General features: G+C 41.6%; 1 protein-coding gene across 2 annotated transcripts in view; it reads right to left on the bottom strand.

Moving 5' to 3' along the window:
• Positions 1-13,590, bottom strand: part of LOC138597778 (protocadherin-1-like) — a 204,717-nt gene that overhangs the window by 46,818 nt on the left and 144,309 nt on the right. Inside the window, exon 5 of one of the 2 annotated variants that reach the window (XM_069669289.1) lies at positions 33-2,231. The exons of the other annotated variant lie outside the window; for it this stretch is intronic. Coding sequence (XP_069525390.1) covers positions 2,173-2,231 — 59 coding nt within the window. The 3' untranslated portion in view covers positions 33-2,172. Of the gene's footprint in view, positions 1-32; positions 2,232-13,590 lie in introns of those variants that run through there. 2 annotated transcript variants of the gene reach the window in all.

Below are 13,590 nucleotides of genomic sequence, written 5' to 3' on the forward strand. Positions count from 1 at the left end.
AAGCAGCACTGTGTATGATATCAGCACTTGTTTATTGTAATAAAAACCTCTGAATACAAAGTACATTCACAGGTACAGCAGCGGGTCACTGAGCTGCTCTGTTTGATTCCTACAGCAAACCAGTGATGACTACAAATATTCAAACTCATACACCATTTTACAACTTTATATCCCATAAACATACTGTTATATTTCAGAATAAACACACTGTTGTACTTACATACAAATAGTCCAGGCTTAGATCAACGGTTACTCATCTGTTACTAAGCTGTCGTACTAACCAACCAGCTGAGTCCTACACGCGTTTATTTACTGGAAAATACAAGAAGGCAGATTTCTGACTGACGGGCCGACAGAGATTTGATCTGCCCAGTTAAACCAGTTAAACCAACTCCACTGTCTTTAACAGTTGGAGCATTTGACTGGCAGAAAAGCAGAGGAAGAAGAGGGTGATAACGATGGAGAGCTGATTTGGTTCAAATATGCAGTAGCAGCAGATAGCTAGCTGGCTAGTTGGCTATCCAGTTAGCTAGCTAGCAGATAGATGTACTTCAATCCTTCCTCCTGAACTGATCTAAACATTCTGCTGCACTTGAAAAATAACTATACTGATATTAATACATTTTAAACTACCTGTTACAGTTTTTGGAGCTTAGCACAAAGACGTAAAGTAAGGGAAAACTGCTAGCATAGCTGTAGCAGGCTACAAGGAAGCTAGCTTGAGTCATTGGAAAGTAGAGCAGAGCATTAAGAGGCACGATACTCTGAACTTGCTGAATGTTTTGTTTTAATAATTTGTCGTGTTAATCTAGTACCATCTACGGGCCAAATGCCAGCTAAGTTTTGGGAATTGCTGGGGTTATGTAGCTGTTGGTTGCGTGCAATGAATTTATAAATATATGTCAATTGGGCCACAAATGGGTCAAAACATGATAACTGATGGTGCGTTCAAGATTCAAAATCAATATATGAGAAACATCCGATAACGGCTAAATCAGCTGCTACTCATTTCTGATAGACACCGCCTAACATCAACTAAAGCTTGTAATGAGAATGCCTTAATTTGGTTTTTAAACCATTTTGTCCAACACGTATTATTGGGACATTTGACGGTTAAAAAATACACTTGTAAGCTCCCTCTAGTGGACAAACAAAGTCATGAGGATACTGCTTCTACTACAAGAAACATATCTTTGGTATTTACAGCATTTCTTGATGCTTTCTTGTATTTTTACGTAGATACTCACATCGGTGATAAGTTATATCAGCCAGTTTTGTCTCTTGAATTTCTTTAGTTTTGACCAAGCTAGGCTGGGAACAGTTTTCCCTTGCTTTTAGGCTTTGTGCTAAGCTAGGCTAAACACGTCCTGGACGTGACTTTGTACTGGATGCTCAGAGATGAAAATGATGTGACCAAATGTCTTGATCAAGTACAGAGGAATGATTTAGTGGGAACACTGGGGTGCAAAAATACTTCCTGTCAGCTCCTACCAGAGTTTCTATTGGCCGATGAGAGGAGGTGGGTCAGCTGATTATCTGCCGTTCACCCTGTCCTCCGAACCCTGACTGTCAATCAACAACTACAGGCACCAGGGCGATCAAAATATGAAAAATAAAGTCAGAAAAGAGATCGATTCGCCCATAAAATGTGACCCTGGGAAAACAAAGTTTGAGAACTACAGTTCCCATACTTCAAAAAGCAGAAAAAGAGCAACAAGAGCAAAAAAACCCATGAAAGGTGGAGAGCTGATAATCCACTGCGATTGGACGAGTCCACTTAGGCTTCAGTTAAATCCACACAGAGGACAGCGCAGCGTCGACAAAAAAGTACAAATCCACCTCCTGAAAAAAATGGCCTACCAGGGACGAGGAGGGAAAAAAGACCCCAGAAGAACCAAACACGTTAATTCCTTCTTATTCAAGACAAAAATGTTTTTCTTTCATCTGTTTAATTCGGATTCGATTCTCCTCGACGGAAACTTGTGTCAGGAATGTGCAACATGAAGCAAAAAAAGCAGTTCACGACCACAGGCAAGGAGGGAAGGGAAGAGAAAAATCCTCAGAACTGCATCAGAGAGGAAAAAAGCTTGAGGACTTAATCTGTTTTTCTTTTTGTAAATTGGAGAAGAAAAAAAAGAAGCTTTAGATGCTCTTTGTGTCTTTAGTTTTGTCTTAAGGCAGTCTTTTTTGTCCGGCCCCTCTCTCCGGCTCGGTGCTCGACGACGCTCCACCTACAAGAGGATAGATACGAACGTCTTACACCTCAGGTAACGCAACGCAGAAAACACATTCCATGCAAAATGTCTCATCAATGAGAAAAAAAGAAAAGTCAATAAAAAATAGGATTAATTGAAAAGCTGGTTGAAGAAAAAAAATGTTTAAAAAAGAAGCTAATTAAAAGATACAGGGGCGGATTGAGAAGCCACAATAACGCAAAATGAATTCTTAGATCAGATTTAAAAAATGCATGAACAGTTTAAGTGCGTATAAAGTCACACTGTCAGAGTTTAAAGCAGGACTCAGGTTATTTACTTTATTCTACTGAGAAAATACAGAAAACTGAAGTCTTACGAAGGTGAAAGAAAAACATGAAATGGTCAAACTGGATGCAACATTTAAAAAAACTGAGAAATGAGCACAAAAAACTCAAAACACATTTAGACATTAAAAAATGACGTTTGTCTTCTGTGATTTGACAAAATTAGAAAAAAAGGTTGTTGAGCCAAAACTCAAATACAAACTATTAATCTATGCATGAAAATCAGTATTCTTTCATTTCGTAACAGTATCTGGCAGTAAGCGGTACAACCTGCCTGTATCTATTTATTAAGATAAAGCTAACACCTTTCAAAATACATGATGTAGCAGCACTATTAACGCAGCATTAGGCGGAATACGTGATTTCATGGTAATACTTTTATTGTGAAAGTCCTTTAGAGTCCTTTATTAGAACTTTATTTTACAATTAAACCTCAAATCCACATTTAACGTCCAGTGGATTGTTACGAAAAAGAGTCTGAGATTACGACTTCTATTAAAGTTAGATTAAAGAATCTGTTTCAGTTTCACAACAAAAGTCAGGTGAGTTTTATTTTACATCACTTTAAGCGTTAAACTCGATCTTCAAAAATAACTCCAAAGAATTATTTTATTTTGAAATGTCAAATTGTTCCCTAATTAATGCAGTAGATTTATGCTTTTGTTTTGAAAATCCAATGCATTCCGACTTTTATTGTGAATTTGAAGTTTCATTTCCAAATTAAAGTCCAGTTGGTCGTATATTACTTTGAAGTTAAACGTCGTCTTCAAAATAAAAGTCCACTCGATTGTTTTATTCTAACATGTTAACTCTGCTCAAACAAAAGGAATTAATTATCCCCCCCAATTAATCCAGTAGATAATTGTTTAGGTCCTTTGCATTGTTCCACTTCACAATAAAGGTCCAGAAATTAGTCCACGAGTCGTGACGTGTCGGCTCTGCAGCAACAGTGGATTATGTTTCTAATGAATCCAGTGATTATAGTCCAACTTTAATGTGACTCTAAAGTTCTAACTCAAAATAAAAGTCTTCACTTCAACTTCATCTTCACAATAAAAGTCTTTTGTGTTTTAAAGTCTCTTCTGAATTTTTACTGTAACTTAACTACTAATGTACTTTATTGTTGATAGAGACAGACCTACACTGTCACGTGTGTGCGAGGCTAATTTTCACACCTTGTTCCTTTACTGCCGTCGTGTTTGTACTCTTAATTTGATAGTGTGTTTGTTTGTGTGACAAAGATGAATAAAGTCGTACAGCCTGGAGGTAAACACACACACACACACACACACACACACAGAGTGACTTTAACTGGCTGGTTGGCTGCAGCGTGTCATGACCTTGCATTAGTGCATGTGTGTGTGCGTGTGTGTGCGTGATTTTAACTCCAAGAAAGAGGGGCGTTTATGTGCACTCACACACTCACACACACACGACACATACTGTAGTTTTCAAGGATTATAATCTCTATCTTTCTCCTCTCCTCTCTCCTTTCCTATTTCCTCCCCTTTAATTCTGACTTCCTCACCTCCCTCCCCCCCTTCTCCTCCTCCTCCTCCTCCCTCCCATCGCGGCAGCATCTGTTCATAATGAAACACACAGTTGGACGTCGTCCTCATTTAGCGCCTCCTCCACGCTACCTGCTCCAGAGGTTACCTCCCGCCGGGCGCGTTTGTTAGACATCATCAGCACCTCCCTGCGACCTTCCCTCCCTCCCACCTTCCTCTCCCTCCTACTCCCTGCCACCTCCTCCTCCTCCAGATGTCATTGATCTGGGAAGTGGGTCACAACAGCGCTGAATCAAAGCCAGGTTACACGAGGCTCCGAGGCAGACACTGTATGTAATTTTAGCGTGGGTTCATATTTAAGAAGGAGAAGAAGGAATGTGACGGCAGGTTGTGATCATAGAGTCTACAGCCCGCAGACCTGACAGATGATGAAGGTGCAGAGGGGGAAGATGTTGGCCTGAGCGCCTCGTGTCTGTAAATAGGAGTGCTAAATTTGAAAGAAGAAAAAGTACATTTGGAGGATTTTCTGTTTGAAGCCAAACTACTTCTAATGCACAGGAATCATGAGACAAGGCGTTTTAACACTGATGTCTCCATAAAATCATGTTATTTAAGTTGCATCAAATTTCTGAAGCAGTTTTCGTTCATTTTGCGACAACACACGCAAGATTATTTAACATACCTTCCTCCATAAACAGAATTACCTCAAAATACTGAATAGTACATGAAATGCTTCATTAATAACCTCCTCATCTGTTCATTCAGCTGGTTTCTAATAGTACAAACTCACAAATCGTGATTTAAAATTGTGGTGAAAACCCCCAAACTTTGCAAAAAAACGATCCAAAGAAGAACCTTTGGAAAAAATAGCTGTCTCAATTCGGGGGCTGCATCCTTCGGAGGACGCGAGTCATTCGTGGTCTGTGTGGACGTTAAGCCGAACTGAAATGAGACGGTCTGGTCGACAGAGGATTTCCTGTTTCGCGTAGCTAGTGGGCTAACTAGCTTGTTTCAAAGCCCCTGCCATTTTGTTGTGTATCACTAGCTTCGATTGAGTTGAAACAAAAAACGTTTAAATTTAAAGTGTGTTCCTCGGCCGTTTATGAATCCGCCATCTCGTCTGAATTGACGCTGAGGCCGCGAAGGATGCACCTGATGGATCCTTCGTGGCCCGGGAAGAGGAGGACATATCTGAAGGAGCCTTCGAAATGAGACAGCCTTCGACGCGCCGCTGTGATGCAACCGGCCTTCAAATACGTCCTTTGAAGGATGCAGCACCTGAATTGGGACACAGCTAATGTGTCTACAATGATGCACGAGACATGTGGAATATTTCTGTGTTGCAATAGTGAAGCCAAGAAAACACAGACAAAGCATCGTATCGCTTCAATGAGGCTAATGCACAATATAGTTAATTAAATACTGTCAGAAGGGCAGCAAACTCTAGGACTAACTAAAACAAAGCTGCTCTTTGAATGTGGCTATAAACAAAAATCAAGGTTCAAGACTGTAAAATATACTAATTAAAATAGCTGTTGCCTTGAGATTGAGGTTAATTCTCTATCCGAGACACAGTAAGATTAAAATATTCTAAACTCAAGGTTTACTCACTATCTCTGAAAAATTAGGCGGTTAAATTTATGGACTTTTTAAATATGACACTGTGTTGAAGGACGGTTAAGGGTAGGGAGAGATAACGGTGATGATTCTGGTTAACAACGTGACTGGAGGAGCGTGGTTCAATCCCCTCCCCTGGCAGGATACATCACAGCAGGGAAAGTGAAAGAGCAGCACTTGTTCTCCATCACTGCCGCCGTTTGAGTGCCCTTGAGCAAGGCTGTGAACCGAGGGAGTTCATGAGATCTCACTGCGGTTGTACGGGGTAAAAAGGATGCAACACATCTACCTCGATAACCTCAGTCGAGTCGGGTTCAGAGCTCTAAAAATGCTTCATCTTGGTTACTGCTTTAACTTTTCACCTATCAGTATATCTCGCTACACGTACCACACACTGCAGCCTACATTAGCGCTGAAAGTTGTCCCAGCATGACCCCTCCGCACTTCCTTTGCTTTGAAGTTGCCCTTAGTTTGGAGTGGCCCTTCAATCAGAGAACTACAAGGGGTCGTGGGAAAATAACACCACTGCAGAATACGATGTCAAACATTAAATATAATCAAAAGCTGCCAGAGGACTACATGCAAAGGTACTGAACCTGGAGAACACTCACAGCTGGCTACTTTAAAGACCCATTACTCCCTGCATTAGCATTGAACATTGGAGTCCAACATGAACATTATTCATAAAGTTAGCATGCTGTACATGAACCACATGTGACGGCACAGCTCACTGAGTTACAGCAGCCTGATAAAATCCTCCCTCTACTGAAATATGTGTCTTAAATCTTTCATATTTTACTCTGCAATGGGAGATTTAGTGTATCTACAACTCAGAAGGAAAGCAGTACTTGGGTTTAAAGAGTCAAGACAGCTGCCCTTGCTGTTTACTACGGATAAACTGAATCAAAGTGGGAAAACAAACACAGAGGCTCTGCTCATAGAGAAAGGTTATGGAGCCTTAAGTCGATCAGTCTGTTCAAAGAGCAGGTTAGAAAACACAAAACACTCCCCAGCATTTAAACAGCAGCCGTCCTCTGAGGACAAAGCTTCAAACAGACCACATTCAGAGCTCGGCTAAAGGTTGCTGAACCTTTTCCTCAGAAACCAGTCTCTGATTTTGTTTTTCTTCTTTGACTTTGGGTTGTTAACCTGAAGGACAAAAGGCCGGGCTCGTCGGAGGGATGAAATAAAATTAGAAACATTCTTTGCGTGAGGAATCTGAAGAGAAAGTTCAAAATAAAAGCTCAGATGTTTCAGCTGTAAATATTGTAAATAGTTTGGCCTACACTACACCTCCATATTTCTGTTCTTTGTTTTACTCTGAAAAAGATATTGCCTAATATCTAAACAGTGTCCCCCACAGCGCCCTAATAAACACTGCAAGTGATAAATACGTGTTCCTCCTTCAAGGACAACTTACAATTATATTGTGCAGCCGGAGCTGCTTTGTATGCAGTCACTGCATGCTGGTGTTTGTTATGATTTTTCTTTGTTTTCGTTGGCAGATTAATACAAAAGTTTTTGAATCTCAGCCGGGGAGGTCAGAGGTCAGCGAGGAGCCAGAGGAGCCTGCGATTCAGCATCAAGCTCCACAACACCGAGACAAGGACTGCCAGTGGCTGACAGAGACATCAGCTCCAGAGGGGGACACAGCCAAATGTTTGCTCCTTTTTTAACTAAAAATACAAATAAAAATGACAGAAAACTTTGGACAGTGCAATCTAGGTCTTTTTAAGATTCGTCCAAAATGTTTAATTAAGGTTCGCTTAATGGCTTTTTCAGAGCTTTAAACTATTCAACAAATCAGTGGCTCTCCTCAGATGACTCCTGTTCACATGTGAGCTCAGTAGCTTCAGATGAATGATGGGACTTCCTGTCCTTGTTGGCTTCATAACCTAAACAAATGGTTTGACATTGTGGGCATAGAAATATATATTATATTCTGTATGTCATAAAAAGCTGACAGAGCAGCAGGAATCAAACGTAAAGAGAGCAGGTATAGGATTCAAAGACGTTTGAACAGGGACAGACACTGACTGAAGCAGGAACCAAACCTGCAACTTTCCACGATGACAGGACTCGTGTCAAAATCTGCTGTCAAAAACAGTCTTCGGGAAAGACTGCCAGTCAAAGAAAATCCAGCTACTCTGTTCAGGGACTGATGTGGGGGAGAAACAGACTTTGATGGAGCTCTGCTGAAAAAAACAACCCTGGGGTGATTTGTAAAGTTGAGAAATCGCGCCACGTGCCATCCCACCGGCCATTAGGCTTGATCAACTGATTCAGTGCTCGATCACACTCTGAATCATGAGAGTGGAGCCATCAGGGGGAATGGAGCGCTTAATTAAATCTAACACTGACGAGAAAGACACAAATAATCTCTACAATGCTGAGGCAGGTAGAAGGGAAGTACATTCCTTTCAGAAGTTTTGGTTGGTGGTGAGATGCTTTAAAAGGCTACAAAATACGACACACAACACGCCTCTAATATAAACCTGACTGATACTAACACTGACTCAATCTCATCAGTGACACAGCTTAATCTGCAAACTCTTCCTTGATCCAATTCAAACAATATAAAAAGACGATGTTTCAAAATTGTTTGGCATCAATTTGGAGATATTCATTTGGAAATCATCAGCATAGAGGGAGAAACAAATCACCTTCATGACACGTCTTTGAAACAGGAGTAATCATTTAACCAGATGTGTCAGTGAAATGCGTCTATTGTCCTCCTGTTAGCTCATTTAGAAGATGTTCATGTGGCCACATTTGTAAAACAAAGACTGAACGTGTTTGATTCACGTTGGAGTATCATTTTAAGGTCGACTTGGAGGCAAGTCAGATTTCAAATATCCCCTGACAGTGGCAAGAGAGGCAGTTTGTTAAATTCTCACAAAATTATATTATTTATAATAATATATTTTTTTGGTACATGGACACAAATATTCCATTTTAACTTTTCATATCAGTCAGCATGGATTCTAAACTAATGTTTGTATGTAATTGTAAGTATATTTTCCTTCTATCCAGCAACATAACATGGTGGTGGTGGCGTGAACGATACCCTGGCAGTGTTAAGGGCTCCACCAAAAAACTCATTTTTATTATACCGGTGTGTGGGTCCCACATCGAACCAGAACTCCGATGCATTATTTTCCTTGAACCTTGTAGTTCTGGTCAGTTTGGTTAGTTTAGAAAAACAGTTTCAGTTTACAAGTAATGAAGTACTTCAAGGAAACTCTAAAGGAAGGCAGTTATGTCATGTTTTGTATGTGATCTTACATCACTTACAAAAGGTGACAGTCACAGAGTCCTGTAGGTAAGGTAGGTAAAAGTCGCGTGTGTGTTTGATCCATCCATCGACCCCGACGGGCGACCGTGCAACTTTCAGGCTCTGGTTATAATGTCATAAACAAGTCAAATCTGAATATTGTAGCTCCATAATTATTTCACAGATTGCTGTGAAAATTGGCTGGAACAGAGTATGCAAAATCAAAATCAGGTAACAAACGAAAGACTTCACTGCCAGCTGAACTGTTCTTTTGGGTGTCGTTTGGTTTTGCTTCCAATTTTCAAGGCTCAGAGGCAGAGACGTGCTGAGGTGTTACGCATTATGAATTCTGGGAAGTGTTTGTTTTCTTCCTCTTAAATTCTGAACGTGATCCTGATATTAAAGCTGGTTAACAACAACAATCTCAATGGAATCTGCTGTGTCTATAAAAGCTAACGGCTCAAAGTGAGATGCTAAGAATTTTCAGTCAGTCTTCCAGTGCGCCTGAGGCTTTCTCAGGACTTCAGATGAAGAAGGAACTGACATAAAGACCCCTTTTAACACAACCTCGACACAGGCTGAGGAGCTCTGCATCAGACGCTGATTCTCCAGCAGCTGCACACAATAGAGAATTTAAATAGGCGGAGAGGCCTCTGTGGCATTTCTACCTGCATGAAAGTGTTGTCTGGCTGCATAAAAGAGAAATTTCAGTGCTAAGTAAAGTGGCAGTGTGGCTCGACACCCCTCTCTGTCTGTCAGGCCTGTGATAATGTAATGGTGGCTGTCCAGCAGTGCGCTCTATTCACAGCCCAGGGCTTCCTTTTCACACCGTCCACAATAGAATAAACAGTGCAGCGTGTTGGCTGTGCTGTTTGTTGGAGTGGATTGTCCTCCTTAGACTTCCCGTTTGTCCACACTGGATGTGCGGCACTGTAAAGGGTTGGCAGGTAGTTTAGTGAGTGGTTAAATTTATATGGGTAATGATTTTTACCCCAGGCAGCCGGTAAGGTGCAGAAAACTGAACAGACTCTAACTTCCAAAATGTGGGGAGACAAACCAGTGAGTACTGCAAACCCAATGAGCACATGGGACGACTGTTCATACCCTCAAAAAGGACCCACTTGAGCATCTCCTAATCAAGTGCCTTCACCGACGGCGGACAAAACATCCTCATCCTTCGCGTTTGTACTGGACCAACACGTGAAACACAGAGCTAACTTTGTGAAACGTCCATTTTGGTTCGGTTGTGGCACCAAGACTGCACTGTGTTCTGTTTGTTTACATGTGCCGTGTTCAGTTTCTGCATCTTTTAACCTTTAATGCTTTCTCTCTGCTGTTTTCGTCTCTTTTATTTTTTTCCCTCTATAAACAAGCCGACGTCAAATTTACTGGACTCAGCGGATTGATCTGATTACAGAGAGTGCGATAAGAGCTGCATCCCTAGCAACGGTCTGTTCTTCACAGCAACGGTCTGTTATCAAGAAATAACCTCGGAATACCGTAATTAACCAATCAGAATCAAGTATTTAACACATCCGTGTAATAAATTACAGTAACTATTCTTGCATGTTTTTGGAGTGATGTTCTGCACATTGATAAAAGCTCAGTGTTGACCTATGGTTTCACGCAGGCCTCTCACGCCGGTCTACGAGGTGAAAATCCTCCTTGGTGTTTGACCAATCTCTGCCCCACCCGACAACCATGACAGACTTTCAGTGCAATGTATACTCTGTCACTTGACTCCCAACTATAAACTTATATGAAAGCAAAGAAAACCAATATATGGTTGTGATTACTAGTTTAGGTAAATGTTGAAAACAGAGACATTAAGTGTTTCGTTGATATTTGTCGGGACTTAGGAAACTAATCTAACAACAATCACATGAAAAAATATATAAATATATTTATTTTTTTACTTTATGGTCTCAAACTCGGCACAACCAGAATACGAGTACAATCATACCAACTGCTCTTGAGTCACTCCAGGGTGTATTTGATATTTTTGGTGTTTTGTTACATAATTGGTTTATTCATTAGTTTAATGTGGTCCTGTCTGTCCTGGACTTTGACAATACAGTTAACTTATGGTAATTATAGTAACTATTAGTTACGGTAATAGGAGAATAGTGATGGATCTGAGAAAAGAACAAATCTGTCTGTAGAAATGATTCGTGAATCAGGCCTAATGACTGTTACGGATTACTTTTATCTTTTCTTGGATCCAGTTTTAGGACCAATTTTTCCTCCTCATTTCTTTTACATTCCTGCTCATATTTGCTTGTTGTGACCTGACTTCACCTTCCTGTACTGACTGTCAAAGTCAGAACTGGGCCGGTTATCTGAGCTTCTTTAAATTTAAGTCCGCTCTGACTGACTGACTCATCAGATATCAGCCATAAGCCCTGCCCCGATACCATCCATAGAGCCCGCCTGCCTGCACCACTTCATCAGTTACCATTGACTTATTGCCTGCATTAGATAACATTGTCAGTAGTCAGCTGTATTGCCGTTTTTATTAGGTTCTGGCGTGCTTGTTGTGCTGTTTTACGTAGCTCATCCTTTGAATTTATGTCGTTTTTTATGTGCCGCTGTTAAACAGATTTACTGAGGAAGCGGCTGAGGAGAGCGTCTCAGATGTGACAGCTGAGAAAAAAACTGCTCAGACTGACAGAGAGACTCCATTTTGGAGAATTAAATCAGTTAAATGGCTGTGGGAGAGCGAAGAGGGAAGCATGGATGTGTCCGCCGGGCTGGAGAGCTCTCAGGAAAATGCCTCAGTTTCTCTTGCCAAGGCTGAATCTTTTTTTCTCTCTCTTTGCTTTATTGGTGAAGCTCTGACCCGTCGCTCTCTCTTTCTCATTTTTCAAAGTCGATTTTCTCTCTTAAGTGTTCTGCTCTCTCTCAGTTCTCTGCTTTTTCTTCCCTATGCCTCCTTTTTTATTTTTGGTCAAATCACTTTCAGCTCTTCTGTTCCCACTTTGACTTTTATCTCCTTCTCCTCCGTCGCTGCGCCGCAGACACAATGAGACCAAACTGGACCGACATTTAAAGGTTCGCTTTATACCCCGCAGTGTAAAGACAGAAGAGTCATCAGTAGAGGCTATTATAGGAGATTTAACATACACTGTGAAGTCACATTTATCTCATTCTCTTTATTCTGACTCACAAAGGGAGTGGGAGTTTGTTATAGCAGCTCCCCGCTGAGTGCTCGCTGAAATTAGACGAGTCACGTGACTGAAAAGAACTCAACTACCAGCGAGGGTCAACGACATCACAGAAACAAGCGCTCATGTTGGCGTGCCATCCGAGAAAATAACTCACCGACGAATCAGGCAACAAACGCTTTCATCTGAACTCTACATCAGACCAAGAGTATCGTAATAGTACTGTTAGTTAGTAACCAATGAGCAGACGTGTATTCAGTCTTAGTATTGGCAGTGGTATCAGCAGTGGTGTTAATATCAGTCTAATATTCAGCGACATGAACACGGCTACTTTCCCTCATTCATCTCCAGCCTCCATGCCAAATTAGCTGGAACAGGAAACAGGAAGTTCATTGAGCATCTTCCTCTCATGTGTGACCTCGACTACAATACACCATCCCTCCCCTTTAAACCCCAACACACACACTAACGCACACACACACATCGTCATTTACTGCCTGTTGGTGTGCACTGAAGCTGAGCTGCACACCAAAGTGAAGTCAGACAATAAGCCGATCTGTGACTTTGCAGACGCCATACACCCACAGAGTCTGGGGGGGCGTGGCTAAAGCTGACCGGGTTGCGGCTGTGCGGCTCGCTTTGTTTGTCTTCTTTCTCTCTGATTCCCTCACACGCCGCCGCCCCTCTCTCCCGTCTGATCTCCTCGAGCTGTTGAAGTTCAACTGTCTCGCTCTCTGGTTTGAGAAAAGAAAGAGGAAATAAAAAAAAGCCTTTCCATGACTTTAAAAATAAAAGAAAGGAGATAAGTCTTTTGGAGGGCTGCCTTGGCGGAGGTCGCCATCCCAACCTCTGCCAGCCCAATCCTTTTAACGAGAGAGCGCCTCCCCTTCAGCTCCTCTGTTATCTGAAGAGGAGGTCCTGCTGTTTGTGTGTCCGCTGGTTACCGCGGTGACTCATGCTTTGCATTGAGCTCTTGAGAGTCCAGAGAAACGGTGATTGACTCAGAGCATAATGGCTCCAGTCTTATTGATTAACGGTGAGTTCATGCAGCCGAAGCAGCATCACAAATATTTGGTTATAATGTCAGGCGGCGGGTTAAAGCAGGGCGACTTTATTGATTCTGTTTTATAACAAAAGTCACACAGAGACTGCTCAGAAAATCTGTGCATTTACTTCTGATTAATTCTGCAGTCCTCCATCTCTTCTGAACCTCATGTTTCCACTGACGGGCTCAGATAGTTACGAGTCTGACAACATCACAGGAAGGAGCCCTACAGAGAGTTAAAGAGTGGGATGCTTACGTCTAACCAGAACGAGCTGTTACGTCACTTAAAGCCACCAGACGCCATTGAAAAGAACATTGATCTGAACTCACAGAACACAGGAGTTGCTGGTCTACCATTGCTGGTTTTAATAGCAATCTACTGAAGCAACGTTTGTATCTATTAGTCATTAAGACCTCAAAAGATGGAGCCCAGGTTTAAAAAT

This window comes from Semicossyphus pulcher, unplaced genomic scaffold, assembly GCF_022749685.1.
Source record: "Semicossyphus pulcher isolate SPU_LCO1_2020_fin unplaced genomic scaffold, fSemPul1.0.p SCAF_2, whole genome shotgun sequence".
Taxonomy (NCBI): Eukaryota; Metazoa; Chordata; class Actinopteri; order Labriformes; family Labridae; genus Semicossyphus; species Semicossyphus pulcher.